The sequence below is a fragment of the Adiantum capillus-veneris genome, chromosome 5 (genome assembly GCF_014529385.1).
Source record: "Adiantum capillus-veneris isolate H3 chromosome 5, ASM1452938v2, whole genome shotgun sequence".
NCBI classification, from domain to species: Eukaryota; Viridiplantae; Streptophyta; class Polypodiopsida; order Polypodiales; family Pteridaceae; genus Adiantum; species Adiantum capillus-veneris.
Window position 1 is genome coordinate 118,122,871 of NC_140935.1, and position 18,545 is coordinate 118,141,415.

General features: G+C 45.5%; 1 protein-coding gene and 1 pseudogene across 4 annotated transcripts in view; both read right to left on the bottom strand.

The window, feature by feature from the left end:
* Positions 1–17,335, bottom strand: part of LOC147457982 (transducin family protein / WD-40 repeat family protein) — a 36,992-nt gene extending 19,657 nt beyond the window's left edge. Inside the window, exon 1 of one of the 3 annotated variants that reach the window (XR_015188173.1) lies at positions 16,770–17,335. Coding sequence is in view for 2 of the 3 variants with exons in the window: in XM_086512741.1 (XP_086368867.1) it covers positions 16,770–17,018 (249 nt within the window). In the remaining variant the exon portion in view is untranslated. The remainder of the gene's footprint in view (positions 1–16,769) is intronic. The other 2 variants (XM_086512741.1, XM_086512740.1) reach the window with 2 other exon arrangements.
* LOC147457984 (uncharacterized) lies at positions 471–4,075 on the bottom strand (annotated as a pseudogene). The gene is made up of 5 exons (XR_015188031.1): positions 2,999–4,075; positions 2,291–2,392; positions 1,823–2,082; positions 1,383–1,679; positions 471–1,281 (listed from the first exon to the last, which is right to left on the bottom strand). The product of XR_015188031.1 is annotated as an uncharacterized LOC147457984 (transcript).
* Positions 17,336–18,545: the final 1,210 nt, after the last annotated feature.

Below are 18,545 nucleotides of genomic sequence, written 5' to 3' on the forward strand. Positions count from 1 at the left end.
TTCCCTGGAGGAGTCCCAACTACCTCTCAATCCATCTAAAATCTAGATTCCCTTTCCAAATATCATACTTCTAGTGCAAAAACTTCAACACAAGATTTGTCTGTATTAAAAAAATGGGATTTTCAAAGTTGCAACACTATACGTCATTGTTACAAGTGTTCCTCTTGACAGTTGCTGGCTAGGAAGTGTCAAGATAGAGTACAAAGACTCTATAATCGAGTTCATCAATGTAGCTAATACATTGGCAAATCCGAATGATATTACCAAAAAATTTCATGATGTTTGTACCTTGTCTGAAAAGCCGTCTATAGAACCATAGTGACAACCCGAAACGGAAACGATAGAAACGAAAACGGAAAAACCAGAGTTTCGGAGTTTCGACTGAGGTCGAAACGGTTTAGAAACGAGGTTTTTTTATTTATTAAAAAAAACAATATTTTACTTAAAAGTTAAAACAAGAAGCTTAGAAACTTGAAACTTGAAAGACATGTCAATGATCATATTCTACAGAACTTCAAAATTTATATGACAAAAACCCTTTACCTTCAACCTAGAGTCTACCAATGATCACTTTGTACTCTAAAAAGGTCTACAACATTCAAACCAAGACTCAAGAGACATTTTATTCAAAGACACTTTTCAACGTCATAAAAAGACGATCATACATGATACTACTCAATGCCAAAAAAACTAAGCAAAAAGTGACAGAGTCATAAGTGAAGACTCAAGAGCCATAACATGTCCAGACTCCAAACCCATAAATCCCCGCAATACAAAAAGATAGGGTTCATAAACATAAAGATAAGCAATCCATTGAGCCAAGCCAATATAGTCATCTAGTGGAACTATCGATGCTCAAGAATCTAAGCCCTGAGAATCCTCCTCCTCCTCCTCCTCCTCCTGGCTCTCCTCACTAGATGCGGAGGAAGAGCCAACATCTTGAGGTTGTCTCCTCCTTCGCCCATGTCCCCTCATATCATGAACTGGAGTAACTACCTCCTCATAGAGCAAGGCATATAAATCACGCTCCTCCTGAGGGATGTCTGGAATATCCTGCACCTTTTCGTTGTAGATTTTGTCAATATTGACCTGTGTAGGCTCGGGGGAATCAGAAAGCCTTTCAAGGAGCTTTAAGTTGGCATTGCAATACACCAATCGCTCAAGCTATAGGGTAGTAAGCTTATTCCTCTTCTTTGTATGGAAGAGGGCCCAAGTGCTCCAATTCCTCTCACAAGGACCAACAGCACAATCTTGTGAGAGTACTCGAATGGCAAGGCGTTTCTGCAAAATACATTATACATATTACGAGAAGGAGAGAATTTAGAGGTTAGGACTTATTTTGGAAAGAGCTAAATGCGAGGAGATTAAGAAAGAGTGGTTACCAAAGTAGGTGCACAATTCCCATATTTTTCCCACCATGAGACAGGCTGCAGTTGTGTGTCTCGCAGCTTTGCAGTGGCTCAACCAAAGTGCTTGCTTTCATTCTGAAAGGCCAACAAATCAGCTTCAATCCTCCTGATCATTGCTACATCACCTTTTGCATACTTTTGCACATACTCCTGAAACCCTTAATCTAGTTCATCCAATTCATATTGTGCTTGATCACGCCATAAAGGGTGTAAGACATGGGCAACTGCATGGATTGGTTTATGAAACCAATTCCAACGTGATAACCACACCTCCCACAATTCCTCAACCCTGACAGCCATTGAAACCATTGCATATATATAAAATAATATACATAAAGCACCCCATAAAAAATTCAGCCGACTGTGATAAAACTTCCGGAGGTACAAAGGGTTTGAAATGTAGGCATGTAGGCATTCCTTTGGAGAGCCTCCCTAATTTTATCCATGTACTCGTAGAGAAGGCCTAATGTGATGGGCAAGACCGTGTAGATAGGAGTTAAGGATTTCACCATTGCCTCTGCCTCAATCCACCAAGTCTCATTGAACACATTGCGTCGAAAAGCTTGGAATTTTGGAATGCTAATTTCATCCCAAGCAAGCCATTCATCACAATTTATGGTGCGTATGAGATTTGGGCACACCCTAATGAGACATTTCCCTATTTTTGACATTTCTCACTTATTATTTTTAAGTGACTTTTGTTGGGAACAGGGTAGGGCAATTTTGACAAGGAAGTATATAAAGAAACCTAGCGCTAGCACTTTCTGGCAGAAGAGGTGGCAAGAACTTCGCGTTCAACAGGCACCTTCTCAGCAAGACCCCCCCAAGATGCCCTAGCGTTTTTGCATCACAGCAAAGGCCTAGCGTTTTTCCCACAGAACCAGCCCTGGCGTTTTTGCTTGACAAATCAGCCTCGGCAACAACAAGAGACAACAGATCGGCCCTACCGTTAGCAAATTCCACAGCACCACAGCAAATCAGCCCTAGCGTTAGCAGATTTCCCACAGTTGCACCAGCGTTTTCAGTTTTCAGCAGTCAGACATCGCAGTAGAACCCCCAAACCTCGCAGATCTCACCTTCCCGCAACAAATCCTCGCCGCACGGTCAGATCCATCGAAATTTGCAGTTTCAGCCCAGAAAACGCACATTTCAGCATCTGCGTTTTCAGCGCGTCGTCGTTGCATCGTCATCATCGCCGTCGTCACTGACATAGAGTCAGAATTCAGCAAATAAAGATTTACAGATTTCAGCCATTAGCGTTTTCAGATTTCAGCCGTCTCGTCGTCGTCCTCACCGTCATCGACATTGTCGACAAGTCCAAGCATTGTAGAGATTTGTGCAATCAATAGTAGACTGCTCTCGCTATAGAGAGTGGGGCCTTCGGAGGAGGGTTTGACAACTTGTCTGGTGTCGTATTCTCTTCTCTCTCTATCTCTCAGTCTCAGCACCTTCATTCACAATGTTCATCCACTTTGTTTGTGTCCATTGCACTCTCTCACTAAAGGAACGGAAGGCTCTCCCTTCCGTAAGTAAAAGGAACCCTTGAGCACTGTTCGGAGCACTCATCTTGAGCAAAGTTCAACATTCACATCCGCTACACCTTACAGGCCTCCTCGTGACAAACTTGACCATACTCCTAGCAGTGGCAAAGAGTTCACTCACCCAAAATATCTTGCCAATATCCTCAATGAGTAGGTCCAAGGAATGAGATGCACAAGGTGTCCAAACAATGGCAGGATACTCAACTTCCAACAAGCATCCCATAGCCACACAATTGCTACCATTGTCAGTTATAACTTGTACAACATGCTCTGCACCTATCTCCTTGATCACCTTGCTGATGTGTCCATAAATGTAAGAGCTTCTAACAGTGACACCGGCCCCTGAAGCATCTATGGCTTTCCAAACCATGGTTCCTTTGCATGAAGAAATCAAGACATTGTAGACACTTCTCTTCCGCACATCTGACGACCCATCACAAAGAAGAGTACATCCATACTTCTTCCATGTGTCCTGAACTCAAGCTGCACATTTATGCAATCTTTCTCCCTTTTCAACTCCCGTGTACGTAACGTCTCAGATGAAGGACCCTCCCACTCACATCCGATGCGACTCACTGCCCGCATTGCCCTCTTCCATTGCCCACATCTAGCCACATGAAATGGAGTGGCATATGGAATGAACAAACGTGTGATCTCACGAGCGGCTAATTTCATAGCCTGCTTTTGAAGGCTAGCCTTCAAGCTAGAAGCTTGTAAAGACCCTTTTCCGGAGACATTAACTTTAGGCAAAGGGCTTCTTTTTGCACCTGAAGTTGTACAAGACACATGTGCACTTGTTGCAAATGAGTCCCATCTACTGCGTTTAGAACTCACATGGCTTGCTTCTCCTTGACTTTGACTTGGATTCTCTGCATCTTTCCCATCTTCGTTGCTGACCAAAGCCAAACGGTTGGCTCTCCATTCTGCAAGGCCATTCTTCACATCGACCGGAACACTTCCACATAATGACATATCCTTGCCAGGCACATGACCAAGATGATCCTTCACGCAAGTCACGCTCCCGCTTTTCTCCAAACCACAAAAATTACATCTCCACTTCTTTGAACCCCCTCCTCCTTTGTATCCGATGATTTTGGTAACATATCTCCAGTAAGGGTCTGACATTGCACGCGTGGGAGTAATTTCAGATAGGGATGTTAAGTTCACGTCAAATTTTTGGCGCGCTCTCTTTGAAGATTTTGGCACAAAGTTAAATTTTTCATCTGCTTTTGTCACAAATAGGTGACGTGGTATGGCCCTGGACATGGGGCAATAGAGTACACACACACACCCCGGCTGGCAGGCCCGTGAATTGCGAAGACAGGCTCACGTGGCAAAATCCGTGAAATGCGGCGGGCTGGTGACATGGCATGCCGTACGGACTTTCCTGATTTGCGTCATAAAAAGCAGCCAGGATGTATGGAATTCCACCTTTTTGAGTGGGCTGAATTCTACGCAAGATTGAGAAGCTTTTGGGATTAGTTGCTTTATTTTAAGTGGCTTTTAAAAGTTGGCAGATTTTGGGGCTCTACTTTTGGGCATCCCTTGTAACAAATAAATAGGTCGGCAAGGCCCTCGCTCCTCAGAGAGCATCTGGACGCAAAGTCTGAGAGTGAGAACCCTCCCACTTTCTTGTACTTTGAACTCAGATTAATACAAAAAAGAAATACCGAAAGGGGCGCCAGTCTTTGGGGCCAATATCTCTAGGCACGGAACTCCGCCTAACCGTGTCGAATCTATTGTGAACTGTAAACCGTTTTGAGTGAATCTTTGCTGTGTCGTGGTAGAATCTTGACTTGGAGTGTCCAAGTTTGTTACAGTGGTATCAGAGCGCGGCCGATTTCTCTTCTTCCGGGAAATCCCATCCTTTTCTCGCGGCACTTATGGATTCCAACAACAAACAGTCGACTTCCTCTACATCGGGGGATGCGGGAAGAGATCACGAAGAAGATTCTCACGAAGCGTACGGCCTGCCTCGGCCTACTTAGGCAGAGATTGAAGAGATGGAACGTCGACAATTGGTTGACTATGCGACAAAGATGATGATCAACATTGCAAGGATCCGAAATTTGCTAAATTTTTACTCAAACGTCCTTCAACGAGGTGCACTCCCAGTGGCAGAAGGCTACAGAACCACCCCTCAAACCGGCACTCAAGAACCCTGCTACTTCGAAGATGTTTACAGAGCAAGAATTGGAAGAGGTGGTTGATACACGGATTACACAGCTTTTTTACGCGAACAATAAAGCCAAAAAGGACGACAAAAAGCAAAAGAAAGGAACTGCGTTCCCGGGTTATTTGGGTCGTCAATCTACTCTTGCCTCGGCAAGAAAATAAAAGAAGCATGTCCGATTTGAAGGAGTATCCAGTTCTTCTTCTTCTTCTTCTTCTTCTGACAATTCTTCTAGCTTATCTGACTCGAGCAAAGAAGACAAGAAAGGGAAAAAGCAATGCTTCGGAAAGGGCAAGAAGCCTAAGTTCCGCCCAGTTTCTGACAATTCTAAAGAGGACTCGTCTTCAGATAGTTCAGACTCAATACTCGGGACTCGGGACTCGGGACTCGCATATTTTTTTCATACCCGTGTGGTTGCCTGTCACAAAGTGATGACGTGGCTGCCAAAAACCCTAATTTTGCCGAAACCCTAACCCTAAAACCAAAAACCCTAATTCTGCTAAAACCCTAACCCTAAAACCAAAAACCCTAACTCTATTGAAACCCCAACCCTAAAATCAAAAACCCTAATTCTATTGAAACCCTAACCCTAAAATCAAAAACCCTAATTCTGTCATAACCCTAACCCTGATTTGCTGATGTGGCGGGCTGACACGTGGCCCGCTGTATAGACATCAGCGTGATTTACGGAAAGCTCGGCAGCTTTTTGGCGTTGCTCTTTCTATGCAAATTGCTGAGAAAGAGAGAGAGAACCCTCTTTGCTTTATTTTAGTAAGAGAGAGAGAAAGAGAAAGCCTCTCTGCTTTATTTATTAAAAGAAAGAGAGAGGAAGAACTTTTGCTTTATTTTCAAAGCTTTTACTTAGAAGCTTTTGATTTCAGCTTTTGGGGCTCTGCTTTTAGCAACCCTTGTAAATTTAAATATGTGAGCAGGCCTCTCACAACTCAGAGCATATGGACGTAGAGTCTGAGTGTGAGCGCCTGCCCGTACTCTTGTACTTTGAACACAGGTTAATACACCGAAAGGGGCGCCAATCTTTGGGGCCAATATCTCTAGGCACAGAACTCTACAAGGGCCAAGGTCGAATCAATTGTGAACTGTGAACTGTTTTGAAGTGGTTATTTGTGCTATCGTGGTAGATTCTTGACTTGGAGTGTCCAAGTCAATGACAGTGGTATCAGAGCACGGCCGATTTCTCTTCTACGGGAAATCCGATCCAAAAAAAAAATTCCGCGGCACCTATGGCTTCAGGCAAGGATCAGTCGACTCCCCTTGCATCCAGATGCGGAAGGGATCACAACGAAGATTCACGCAAGGAGTATGGCCCGCCTTGGCCTACTCAGGCGAAGCGTCAAGAGATGGAGCGCCGACAGTTGATAGGCAATGCAACAAAGATGATGCTTAATTTTGCCAAGGACCCAAAAATGGCAAAATATATGAGCAAGACCTCTTTGAAGGAGGTGCATGCGCAGTGGCAGAAAACCACAACACCACCCCCAAAACCCACTCTCAAGAAACCTTCTACTTCCAAGAAATATATAGAGAAAGAATTAGAAGAGGTGGTTGATGCACGAATTGCTCAGCTTTTTGATGCGCAAAACAAAGCTAAAAAGCACGGCAAAAAGCAGAAGAAAGGCACCGACTTCCCGGGCTACTTGGGTCGTCAAACGACATTTGAAAAGGCAAAGAAACAGAAGAAGCGTGTTCGATTTGAAGGAGTATCCAGTTCTAGTTCTTCTTCTTCTTCTTCTTCTTCTTCTTCTTCTTCTGATAGTTCTTCTAGCTCATCTGACACGAGTGAAGAAGACAGAAAAGGCAAAAAGCGAATCAAGAAACAACGCTTCGGAAAGGGCAAGAAAAAGGCAAAGAAGCCAAAATCTCGCCCCGTGATTGACAGTTCTACAAAGGACTCGTCTACAGACAGTTCAGACTCTGATGAGAGTAACTTTTATGCAAAGAAGAAGAATTTTTACAAAGCCAACCAGTATGACTTTCTCAAAGACAAAAGCAAGAAAGTCCGGGAGTTTAAGGAAGGTGGACAGTTAATTAAATTTGACACGTTTTCGGGATATAGAGATGCTTCGAAGGCTGTCTTTTGTACAGCAGTTTGACATCGCTTCGCGGGAGGACGTTACTTAGAGCACTCTAAGATTCGAAGAGCTGCCTCTTACTTTAAGGGGAATGCTCAAACTTAGTGGTCCACGCTTCTATTAAGCAAGATTGCGCCAGTTAAATGGCTGAAATTCAAGAGACTTTATATTTCTTCTTGGTTGACTCGAGAGTATGAACGCGATATACGAACTACTTGGAACCATCTTCGGATGACCAAGAAGGATACAGTGGACACTTATTGCGAGAGATTTTGGAGCTCTTTTCTACATGCCTCTTCATTTAAGAAGATCTCGTTCAAGGAACAGATTGAGCGATTTACCTTGGGTCTACCTACAGAGATCCGAGATCACTACTTAGAACAAAAGTCGGCTTCCATTCAAGAGTTGATGAGTCATGCGAAACGGGTTTTTTGCCATTCACTCTGGCAGTCTGACCTACCCCACAGGTGAGATCATGACACAAAGAGCCGAACAGACTTCGAAAAATGAAAGTAGAAAAAGAAAGAGCAACACATAACAGAAAGAAAAGGATGCACGACCCAAGCTTACTCCTCAAGAGAGGGCTCTCTATATAAAGGAGGGGAAGTCAGAGTTACCCGGAACGCGGAACGGGAACGGCGACGGGCCTCCCTGCGGAACGGGGGAACGGGAATGGGCCCGGAACGGGAACGGCGCGGAACGGCAAGCTAAAAAAACACCCAAATAAATTTTTTTTAGCGTTATGTGTTTGAATACAAGTAGTATTAGAGTCCTTTGACTCTAATACCCACAAAAAACACGATTCGAAGACCATTTAACCTTATTATGACTTGATTGGGATGTGAGGCGCCCAGAGTACATAGCCAGATGAACAACATAGCCAGATGAATAACAATGAGCAAACACAATGTCCATAGTACATACACAATGCTCTCAAATAATTGCAAGAGTAGTAGTCAGAGATAACACTTTGGAATTAATTATGGCTAACATAGTAACAAGCCTCAAGGGCCGCCAGCGGCCAAGGTGCTACAAAAAAACCAAAGGGGGGCAAAGTTCAAACCAGACTTCAGTGACCACAATACCAAAAGAATGAAGGTGACAAATACCATAAAGATGCTAGTAGCTACAAATGGCAAAGAGGGCAAGGCTCAAGCAGCCATACAAAAAGGTGGATAAATGGCAAAGACTCAAGACTCAAGAGCCACTAGCCTGAGAGGCCTCCCAATCCGTAGTAGTCGGCTGTAAATCATGCACATCCTCCCATTCCTCATCATCGAGGTCTAGGTCCGGCTCGATCTCAGCCACAGATGAAGTACCTAGTGTTGGTGGATGTGCATCTCCACCCGCCTGAGAAGCCTCTTGCTCCATCTCCCAATGTGTAAAAGGATCTGTCTGTTTGTCTGTACTCTTGCAAAGCATTTTCAAATTTGCGCTGACGAAGACAAGATCATTAGCCTTCTCCACTCCAAGCCGATTCCTCTTCTTGGAAGCAATGTGGCTAAAGGTACTCCACAATTGCTCCAAGCATGAGGTACTAACTGACTCGCTGAGAATACGAATCGCCAATCTCTGAAGCTCAGGGCCATCATAGCCATAGTCCTCCCACCAAAGCACTGAACCTATTTTCCTACGATCAATCTGAGCATCTGGACTGCCAAATGACCCTCGCATCTCTCTGTACTGTCTCAGCTGATCTCTGACAATGCGTCGCCCATCTCTGTCTAGAACCATCTTGTTTAAGATCTCTGTAAATTGGTTCATGACTTCCCTATCTGTCTCTTGCCCTGCACCTTGGAACTCTGGATCCACCATGTACGCTGCCCCGTGTAAAGGAGAGGCATATGAATTCCACCTCGAGCTGCAAAGCGCATGGATCTCCTCATATCGCTCTGTGTTCGGCTCAAGCTGTGCAAGCTGCTCAATCATGCGGTCCATTGCCTCATAAATCTTGCCAATGCAAGGATCCATGCCATCCAAAACTCGAAGCAAATGAACCACCGGTTTTACCTGTGCATCTAGACTCTTGAGCTCCTTCCAGAACTCAAGATCCTCTGCCTTATCCTTGCACAAAATCCCTGCAACTGTCTTTGCATAGGGGGAGGTGGTGAACTCATCACTGATGAAGACCTGTCGGACCGCATTTTGACATTCAGACAGCCTGCGTACAAGAAGAAAGTTGAATGCGAAGCGGGTATCTGAATACTTTAGAAGCACTTTGCCGCCCGACCTCTTGAGGTACTCACTCCGAACCAAGTTGTGATTGTTGATGAAAGTAACCATCTTCACTGCATCAGCAATGACTGGAGCAATCCAGTCTAGCTTGCCGATGTCTTTCAGAAGGTTGTTCAAGCAGTGTGCCATGCAAAAGCACACTGTCACATGCGGATAGTGGCCCTCTATGATAGCTGCTACTGCCCTGTTTGATGCCTCCCCATCTGTGACAAAGGCCACAACGTGTTGCTCACCGATGGTTTCTATGGCCGCTGTCCACTCTGCAGAGAGGACATCGGCGGACTTGCCACTCTCAGTGGCATCATGAGAGTGCACAAAGTACATCTCTCCACTGGAGTATGCGACGAGACCATGGATAGATCTCTTCCTTGTATCGCTCCACCCGTCAGCAATGAGGGAAACGCCATGTTTTGCCCAAAGACGCTGAATGTTGAGGGTTGCTTGCTCCACGATAGCCTTCTCTCGATCGAGCAAGGTGGTTCGGAGAGCCTCTGAAGATGGCGGCACATAGCCGGTGCCATACTCTCCTATCTGTTGCACCATGACTTTCCAATACTCCGACCTATTTCGATCAAACATAGAAGAGGTTAGTATCAAAAAAGTGGAAACGACGATAACGGAAGAAATGAGAGAGAAGATTGATGAATCATAAAACAATGTACATACCTCGCTGCGACAAATGGGATATGGTCGTGATAGAAGAATCGGGCCACGCCGCATCCACCTCTTCTTTCTTCTTTGGGTCCCAAGAGGTGGTAAGGGTCTTTTGGCGACGAATTGGACCTTTTGAAGATGCACCAACACCTACACCGGGTAGAGAGGAAGAAGGGAAAATGAGGGTCTTTGGATCAATACCTTTGCGTGCCGGCTTGGCTTTATGGTTGAATTGCCGATCCTTTTCCTCGAGCTCCTTCCTCTTCTCGATGGTTACGTTGGCACAAAATTTCACCTCATGTCCCGGCACTCGAAGAAAGTGTGCCCTCACTTTGTCATGCCCCCCTTTCCGCGTGTAAGAGCATAGCTTGCATTCCCATGCACGAGAACCTCCCGCCGCCGACAAGGTGCCCTCCGAGGTCACTTCATCCCACCACGACCATTCCTTCGCCTTTTGAGTGTTGCCCGCATGAACGGAGGGGGTTGAACGAGAAGAAGAGGCCATGGATGATGGATTATCTGTGAAAGAGAGAGCTTGATCTTGAACTTTGAGAGAGAGAGAGAGAGAGGGATTGAGAGAGAGAGGCTTGCCGCTTGATTCCGTGAGAGCTTGAGCCTTGAGCCTTGAAAGTTGAGGGTTAGAACTTAGAAGTTAGCCCAAGAGAGAGAGAGGTTGAGAGCTTGAGCCTTGAGGCATGCCGCGGCGCCACACTATGGCTTGAGAGTTGAGAGCAAGCTAGGGAGAATGAGCTTTGCTTGAGAGTTGAGAGCAAGGCTCAAGCAAGGGAGAATGGGCCTTGAGGCTTGATGAGTGTGTGAAGAATGGGGGAGGAGGGGGGCATTATATACTTTTTTGACTACTGAAAATGGCCGTTGGCTGCCTAACAGTCATTTTTTTCAATTTCAAAAACTGCCGTTTATGGCCGTTGCGGCCGTTCCGGTCCGTTCCGTCCCGTTCCAACCCGTTCCGGTCGTCCCGTTCCGGTGACAGTTTCCAGCCGGAACGCCGTTCTAGAAAATCCCAAAAGGCCGGAACGCCGTTCCGGCGTTCCAAGGCCCGAAATGTCCGTTCCCTGGTAACACTGGGGGAAGTGCTTTGGATGCGGGGAAACTGGACATATCTCCGCGAAGTGCCCTAAAAAGGCACCGAATGAGCAGGATGAAGAATGGCCAAAAAATTATAAAGCAGTTGAGAGACGTGGCAAAAAAGGCAGATAAAAAGCAGAGCTGGTACCACATTGCATGGGGCTTGAACCGAATTTAATCAATAAAAGTACAAACTTTGTCGAGCAAAGGGAAAGATCAGGAAGCTCTTTTGAAGGAGCCAAGGCCAACTTCTTGAATTGGCGGCTCGATTTGGAATTACGCCCGACAAGCTGAGGTCACAGGCGGAGGTAGTTCGAGAGGGCACCCGGACGAGATGTTGCCATTACACCGAGCATTGGCAAACTTCGTTTGCAATGATAGGGGTGTTTAGGGCACGACGGAGTTTAACGTAATTTCCTTGGAAGGTTGTGACGTTCTACTCGAAATCCCTGGGTACCACAAGAACAACGCCGTGGTTGACTACCGGGCCGAGAATGCGACTTTGACAAATGAAGGGCTCAGAGATTGTACTTGATGAAATTTCAGTTTCTTTACTCACTTTTTTTGGGAGAGAACTAAACGATGGATGAAGGTCGAATATGTTTTGACCTGAACAAAAGAACGCCAAGATTTTCTCCACACTCATGCCGATTGCTTTTCAGAGGGCCTGTCAAACGAGTTACCACCCACTCGTCCTGGGGATCATACCATTGATCTGATACCTGGAAGCACGCCACCAAACCGGCCACCTTACCTTGTGAGCCGAGCCCAGAACGAAGAGATTATGAACCAAGTGCAAGACCTCTTGGAAAAGGGTCTTGTCCAGCCTAGTACTTTACCATATTGCTCTCCAGTGTTGTTGGTTTTGGGGGAAAAAAAAAGGACGAATCTTGGAGAATGTGCATCGATTATAGAGCTCTCAACAAAATCACCATCAAGAACAGATTTCCGATTCCTAGGATCGATGATATACTTGACAGGTTACAGGGATCTTCGTGTTTTAGCAGGATTGATTTGAAGAGTGGATATCATCAAGATAGACAGGATTTTTCGAGAGTACAGGCTATTTGTTGGCACTTTCTTTGACGATATCATTGTTTTCTCCAAGAATGAGGCAGAACAAACAGATCATCTGCTTTAGGTCCTTCACGCATTACGAGATCACAAGTTAGTGATTAATGCAAAGAAAAGTGAATTTTTCCTACCACAGATACACTTTTTGGGACACATTGTGTCAGCAACAGGAGTGCAAATGGATCCGGCCAAGATAGAGACTATCCGTGATTGGCTCAATTTGAAGAATGTCCATGAGTTAGAAGCTTCTTGGGATTGTGTTCATACTATAGGTGGTTCATTCGAAAGTTTGTAGAGGTTGATTCTCCTTTGCATATCTTGATACAGAAAGGAGTCCCTTTCTCGTGGGGACCCACAGAGGTGACTGCCTTTCAAACTTTGAAAGAGAAATTGACTACGGGACCAGTTTTGACTTTGCCGGATTTGCAGAAGTCGTTTGAAGTATTGTGGTCGTAGTCTGGATGCGGTCTCAATGCAAGAAGGCCAATGTCATTGCCTACGACAGCCAATTGTTCTCAAGGCTAGAATTGACAACACAAATATGTGAGGAAGAGCTTTTGGTGGCCATCCAAGCTCTTATTTAGTGGCGACATTACCTACTCGGAGCCGATTTTACGGTTTTTCACAAACGATGGGAGTTTACGCTACTTCTTGTCATAGAAGCAGCTATCGGAAAAGCAGATGCGATGGGCAAAACTTCTTGTCACAGTTTACTTCCGAATTGTCCATGTACAGGGACAGAAGAAATTGGTGGCAAATACTTTGTCCCGAAAGCCGTTGGTTCTGGCTATTTCCACGATACATCATAGGAACTTCAAGGATATGGTCGGTCTGTACACCACAGAACAGATTTTGCAGATGTATTCAGTTGAATACAGAAAGGGGAGATAGTAGTAGACTATTCCGTTCGGGATGGCTACTAGATGAGGAAAACCATGTTGTGCGTTACATAACCGTTGAGGGAAAAGGTTCTAACCAAATGCCACTGTCCGCCTTGTACGGGTCACCACGGCATTGCTACCACCTTGAAAGGGGTAGAGAGATACGTCTATTGGCCGAGACTCAAGAAGAATGTGGACGAGTTTGTGAGCAGTTGCTTGGTATGCTAGAAGGTCAAGTTTGACAGGCATAAAGCACAACGATTGTTACAGCCTTTTTACCCATACCCACCTGCCCTGGGAAAGTATTGCAATGGATTTCATCTCCCAAGAACACAGCATGGACACAATTGTTTATTGCCCAGGTCTTCAGATTACACAGCATGCATGAGACGATTGTCTCCGACAGGACCCGAGGTTCACGAGTTTGTTTTGAACGGCTATTTGGGAGAGCATAGGCACGCGGTTGCAGTTCTCGTCATCATTCCACCCACAAACTGACAAGCAATCAGAGATTGCTAATTCCGTGGTACTGGCTTTGTTAAAGTCTTCTTGGTTGGATCATACGATTACTTGGGAAGGTTTTTACCTTTGGTGGAATATGCCTACAGAAACACGATTAACTCTTTGATGGGGAAGGCGCCATTTGAGATTCTTGAATTTGCTACGAAGGTTTCACCCTTCCTTAGCACGAAAGATAAGATGGACTGAAGCTGCCAGAATACTTGGAGAATCACAATGTTTTTCATGTGAGTCTCTTAAAGCCTTTTGAAGGCGATGAGCCCGATGATGGGAAGCTAGATGTGCAAACCAAATTGGACGAAAACGAGCAGATACTCATCCCAGAACAGAAATTGGCACAGAAAGAAAGAAAGAAGGTAAAGCGAACTAACGGTACTTGGTTAAATTCTAGACCTACTTTGCAATGAATGCGAAGCGAATGGAGGAGGAAGACCTAGCAGATATTCCTCGGAATGTGAATCTTTACCTTGAAACTTTTGGTTTAGCATAGTCTACTCCAAATGGAACCCAGAATTCAGCTTGGCCAGAGATCTGGTGCAGTGGGTTTGCACAAGAGGGAGTTACTCCGCTCCTTTGTGAACAGATGCCTCGATTTTTGTATACTAGAGTCACTGATGTCTCTTTGAGCTTGAGGGATACTGAGAGCTGACAGTATTCTGCTAGATGACTTTATGAAATGGAATTTCGAAAAATATGAAATTGACTTGTTCTTGACTTGTTTAAGTGCAGGAACTGATAGACGAAATGACTGCAGCATTTCGGTCTAATTGATCTCGAGTAGACATGGTTGCAATAGGGGTTAGTCAATCGGGCATCGATGAGGTCCCGACTGGATCTAGATGCGATTGCTAGCTACATTGGCGATAAATCATGGTCTAAGATCCGAATGAATGTTGAATGTCATGTGATCTCATGTGATGTCGTGTGATGTGACTATCTATTGGTACATGTGCTAGATGTGCGTTTCTAGTACGTAGGTACTAACAGTCAATGTCTGCTTAGACGGTTTATGGCTTCTGTCTGTTTTGCAGGCGTAATCGAGGGCGATTACAATGCTCTCAAGAGGGGGGTACGTCACAAAGTGATGACATGGCTGCCAAAAACCCTAATTCTACTGAAACCCTGACTCTAAAACCAGAAACCCTAATTTTGCTGAAACCCTAACCCTAAAATCAAAAATCCCTAATTCTATTGAAACCCTAACCCTAAAATCAAAAACCCTAATTTTGTCCTAACCCTAACCCTACTGTCGTGGAGGACTGACACGTGGCCCACAGCACGGACGTCAACGTGATTTACGAAAAGCTGGGCAGCTTTTTGGCGTTGCTTTTTCTACGCAAATTGCTGAGAAAGAGAGAGAACCCTCTTTGCTTTATTTTAGCGAGAGAGAGAGAGAGAGAGAGAGAGAGAGAGAGAGAGAGAGAGAGAGAGAGAGCCTCTCTGCTTTATTTATTAAAAGAAAGAGAGAGGAAGAACTTTTGCTTTATTTTCGAAGCTTTTACTTGAAGCTTTTGATTTCAGCTTTTGGGGCTCTGCTTTTAGCAACCCTTGTAACTTTAAATATGTGAGCAGGCCTCTCACAACTCAGAGCATCTAGACGCAGAGTCTGAGTGTGAGCGCATGTCCGCACTCTTGTACTTTGAACACAGATTAATACAAAAAGAAATACCGAAAGGGGCGCAAGTCTTTGGGGCCAATATCTCTAGGCACGGAACTCCGTCGGGCGAGTGTCGAATCAATTGTAAACTGTGAACTGTTTTGAAGTGGTTATTTGTGCTGTCGTGGTAGATTCTTGACTTGGAGTATCCAAGTATGTTACATTGCCTAGTCGTACTTCCGTACTCCTCCGAGTACGAAAATGTATGGAAAGTGATTCCGTACTCGATAAAAAATTCGGGGCCAAAATATTTCGCTGCAGTTTTTTTGGCTGGGTGAGTTGGGTTGCTGACTCTATTATGCAGGCATTGCAAGGAGCGTGAGATTTTGGCACATCAACGAGCTGCGAATTAGTGGCCAGCCCATCCTCTCACCCTCTCTTGCTTTCCTTCAGGCTTCTCCCACGCCCACAAGCTAGTCTCTAAATTCCAATTTCTGAAGTTTCTATGGTTTTGTATTTGTGTATAGAAATTTAAGCATGATGGTGTAGTATCTAGGCTTTTAAGCATCCTGTGTAGTAGGCTATCTGACGTGTGGAACTTCCGGGTAGTCTGATCCGTACTTATTCCATACTTCCGTACTCGTGTGGTTGACGTATGGGAAAACTATGCTCGAGACTACAAACGAGACATATGAACTGCTTCGAATCATCTCCGGATGACCAAGAAAGATACTTTGGACGCTTATTGTGAGAGATTTTGGAGCTCTTTTCTACCCGCTTCTTCATTTAAGAAGATCTCGTTTAAAGAACAGATTGAGCGGTTTAGCTGCGGACTTCCTACAGAGATACGAGATCACTGCTTAGAACAAAAGTCGGATTCTATTCAAGAACTGATGAGTCATGCGAAACGGGGCTTTGCCATACATTCAGGCAGTTGACTTACCCCACAAATGAGATCATGACGTAGAGAAACGCTCAATCTGGTGGGTTCCAAATGCAGACTGCAAAAAGTCTCAGAAAGAGCCTTTGGAGAGAGCAGGGCCGCTCATTAATGCTCGCTCTCGTGGGAGTCGCCTGGTGGTGACTCGATGCCGACATAGAAGCCATGCCAATTTGTGGGTCTTGTAAAGTAGAACAAAGATGGAAGCAAAAGCAAGGCAGGAGCAGAAGTGTAATGTCTCCACACCCGAGAAGCTGTTGTTGTATAGCAAATACGACCCTCTCTCTCTCTCTCTCTCTCTCTCTCTCTCTCTCTCTCTCTCTGAACATGTCAAGGTTAGGAAGCACAAGACTTGGAACTGAGTTGCAGAGCCATTGCATATGGTATAAACTTTGCATGTTTTCCTTGCTCATCCACAATATACAATGACATGGACACCATTCTAATGTGTTCTGTTTCATAAGCTACTATGGCCTTGCGCACAGATTACTAAGAATAATCTCTCTCTCTCTCTCCCTCTCTATCTCTCTCTGGGGCGGGGGGGGGGGGGGGGGGGGGGGGGGGACATACCAGGGATATGGAAGAGGGCATGCAAGCGATGTAGGTGACTGCAGGCTTGGCAGCTGAGGATGAAGAGGAAGAGGAGGAGGGAGCGAGGGCGTGGAGTAAGCGGCCTTGCCTAACATTCCAGACCATTAAATGCTCAAGGGACCCCGCCAGAAGCAGCTTGCCAGAGTGGTCAAAACAGACATTGGCCTCCGCTGAGGCCACCAGCCCGACGACAGCCGCCTGCTCGTACCGCAAGTATGCCTTCACCATCTTCTTCTAAGTTAAGTTGTAGGTTTGCAGCTTCCCGATTGTATTTCATTTTTGGCCTGAGTCAGGCATTTAACTTTGGCTCGAAAGAAGCAGATTAATCACGTTAAATCAAAAATAATAACAAGGAATCAAATAAGATACGATGTCAAGTATCGGACGACAGTGGTCGTGAGGGCAAGGCGGTGAGTAGATGAGCACACCTCCCGCAAGGAGACAAGCACGGGATGAGGAGGAGGTGATGCACAGAGAGATGGACTTGCGAGCGTTTTTGTATTGAAGGCGTTGTCAGTTTGGAGCAGCTCAACGTGGCTGCTTGCTTGGTTACAGGAGACCGGTAAGAAATATACATTGCGATTGTAATGGGTTCGACTTCGCCCATCTCTCTTTTACAAAGGTAGGAGAGCTTTCTCTTGAGTAGTAAGAAGCGAAATAAAGAGGAATCTTGGGATGAATTGAATAAAGTAAAGTAGCTCCCAGTAGTAGTATGGTGCTAGTAGGTGGTACCAGCTCATAAAAATTCAAAAAATCCAGCATTAAGGGAGTACATTCTTCTGTATATGATTTTCTATGGTGGTGGCAGTCACCCTAGCCAGTGGACGGGATAGACAAGCAGCCCTCTCGTCTCGATTCAGTGCAGGCTTTTGTGGCGGTGCTAGTGAACAGAGTCGATGAACAACCGGCTCTCTTTGTCTCGATTCAGCACAAGCTCTCTCTCTCTCTCTCTCTCTCTATTGTGGCTTTGTGAACTTCCGCAAAGCTTTTGACACGGTACCCAGAGCTAGACTGATGCGCAGATTACAGGAAATGGGAATACCCACAGAGCTCATTTGGGGGATCATGGCATTGTACAGATCAGTAGTAGGGCATGTACGCACGCCGGAGGGACTTTCTACACCGGTTCACTCCACTATTGGGGTGAAGCAGGGCTACCCGCTCTCTCCTACTCTCTTCGGTATGTATGTGGATGAGGTTTCTGACTACATTGACAGCGATGGGGATAAAGGCGCACAGTTGGCAGGGACATGGATTCCACTTTTGTTATATGCTGATGATATTGTGTTGATCTCCGAATCCCTAGAGGGAATGCAACGTCAATTGGATGCTTTGCATACGTTTGCCCACGAAAGTGGCTTGTCTGTCAACCTTGGTAAAACCAAGGTTATGGTGTTTAATACCACCCCACAGTGGATCAGGAGGTCAGCACCTACATTCACATACGGCCAGGAGACTGTGGAGTACACAGACGCTTACACTTACCTTGGAGTGGTTTTTAGCAGACCTACATTCTCACTCAGAAGAGCAGCAGAGACCAGACTGACTAGAGCCCACGCAACATTGGGTAGACTGGAGAGGATGTGTTTGTCGCAGGTTCAGTTTCAAGAACCCCGAACGAAGCTCTGGCTCTTTGACACCTTGGTGGCTTCAGCATTGCTCTATGGGCTGAGATATGGGGACCTTCATTGGATCACCACGGGAGGCCAGGCCGCACAAACAGATGGGGGAACATGGAGAAACCTCTCGTCTCTA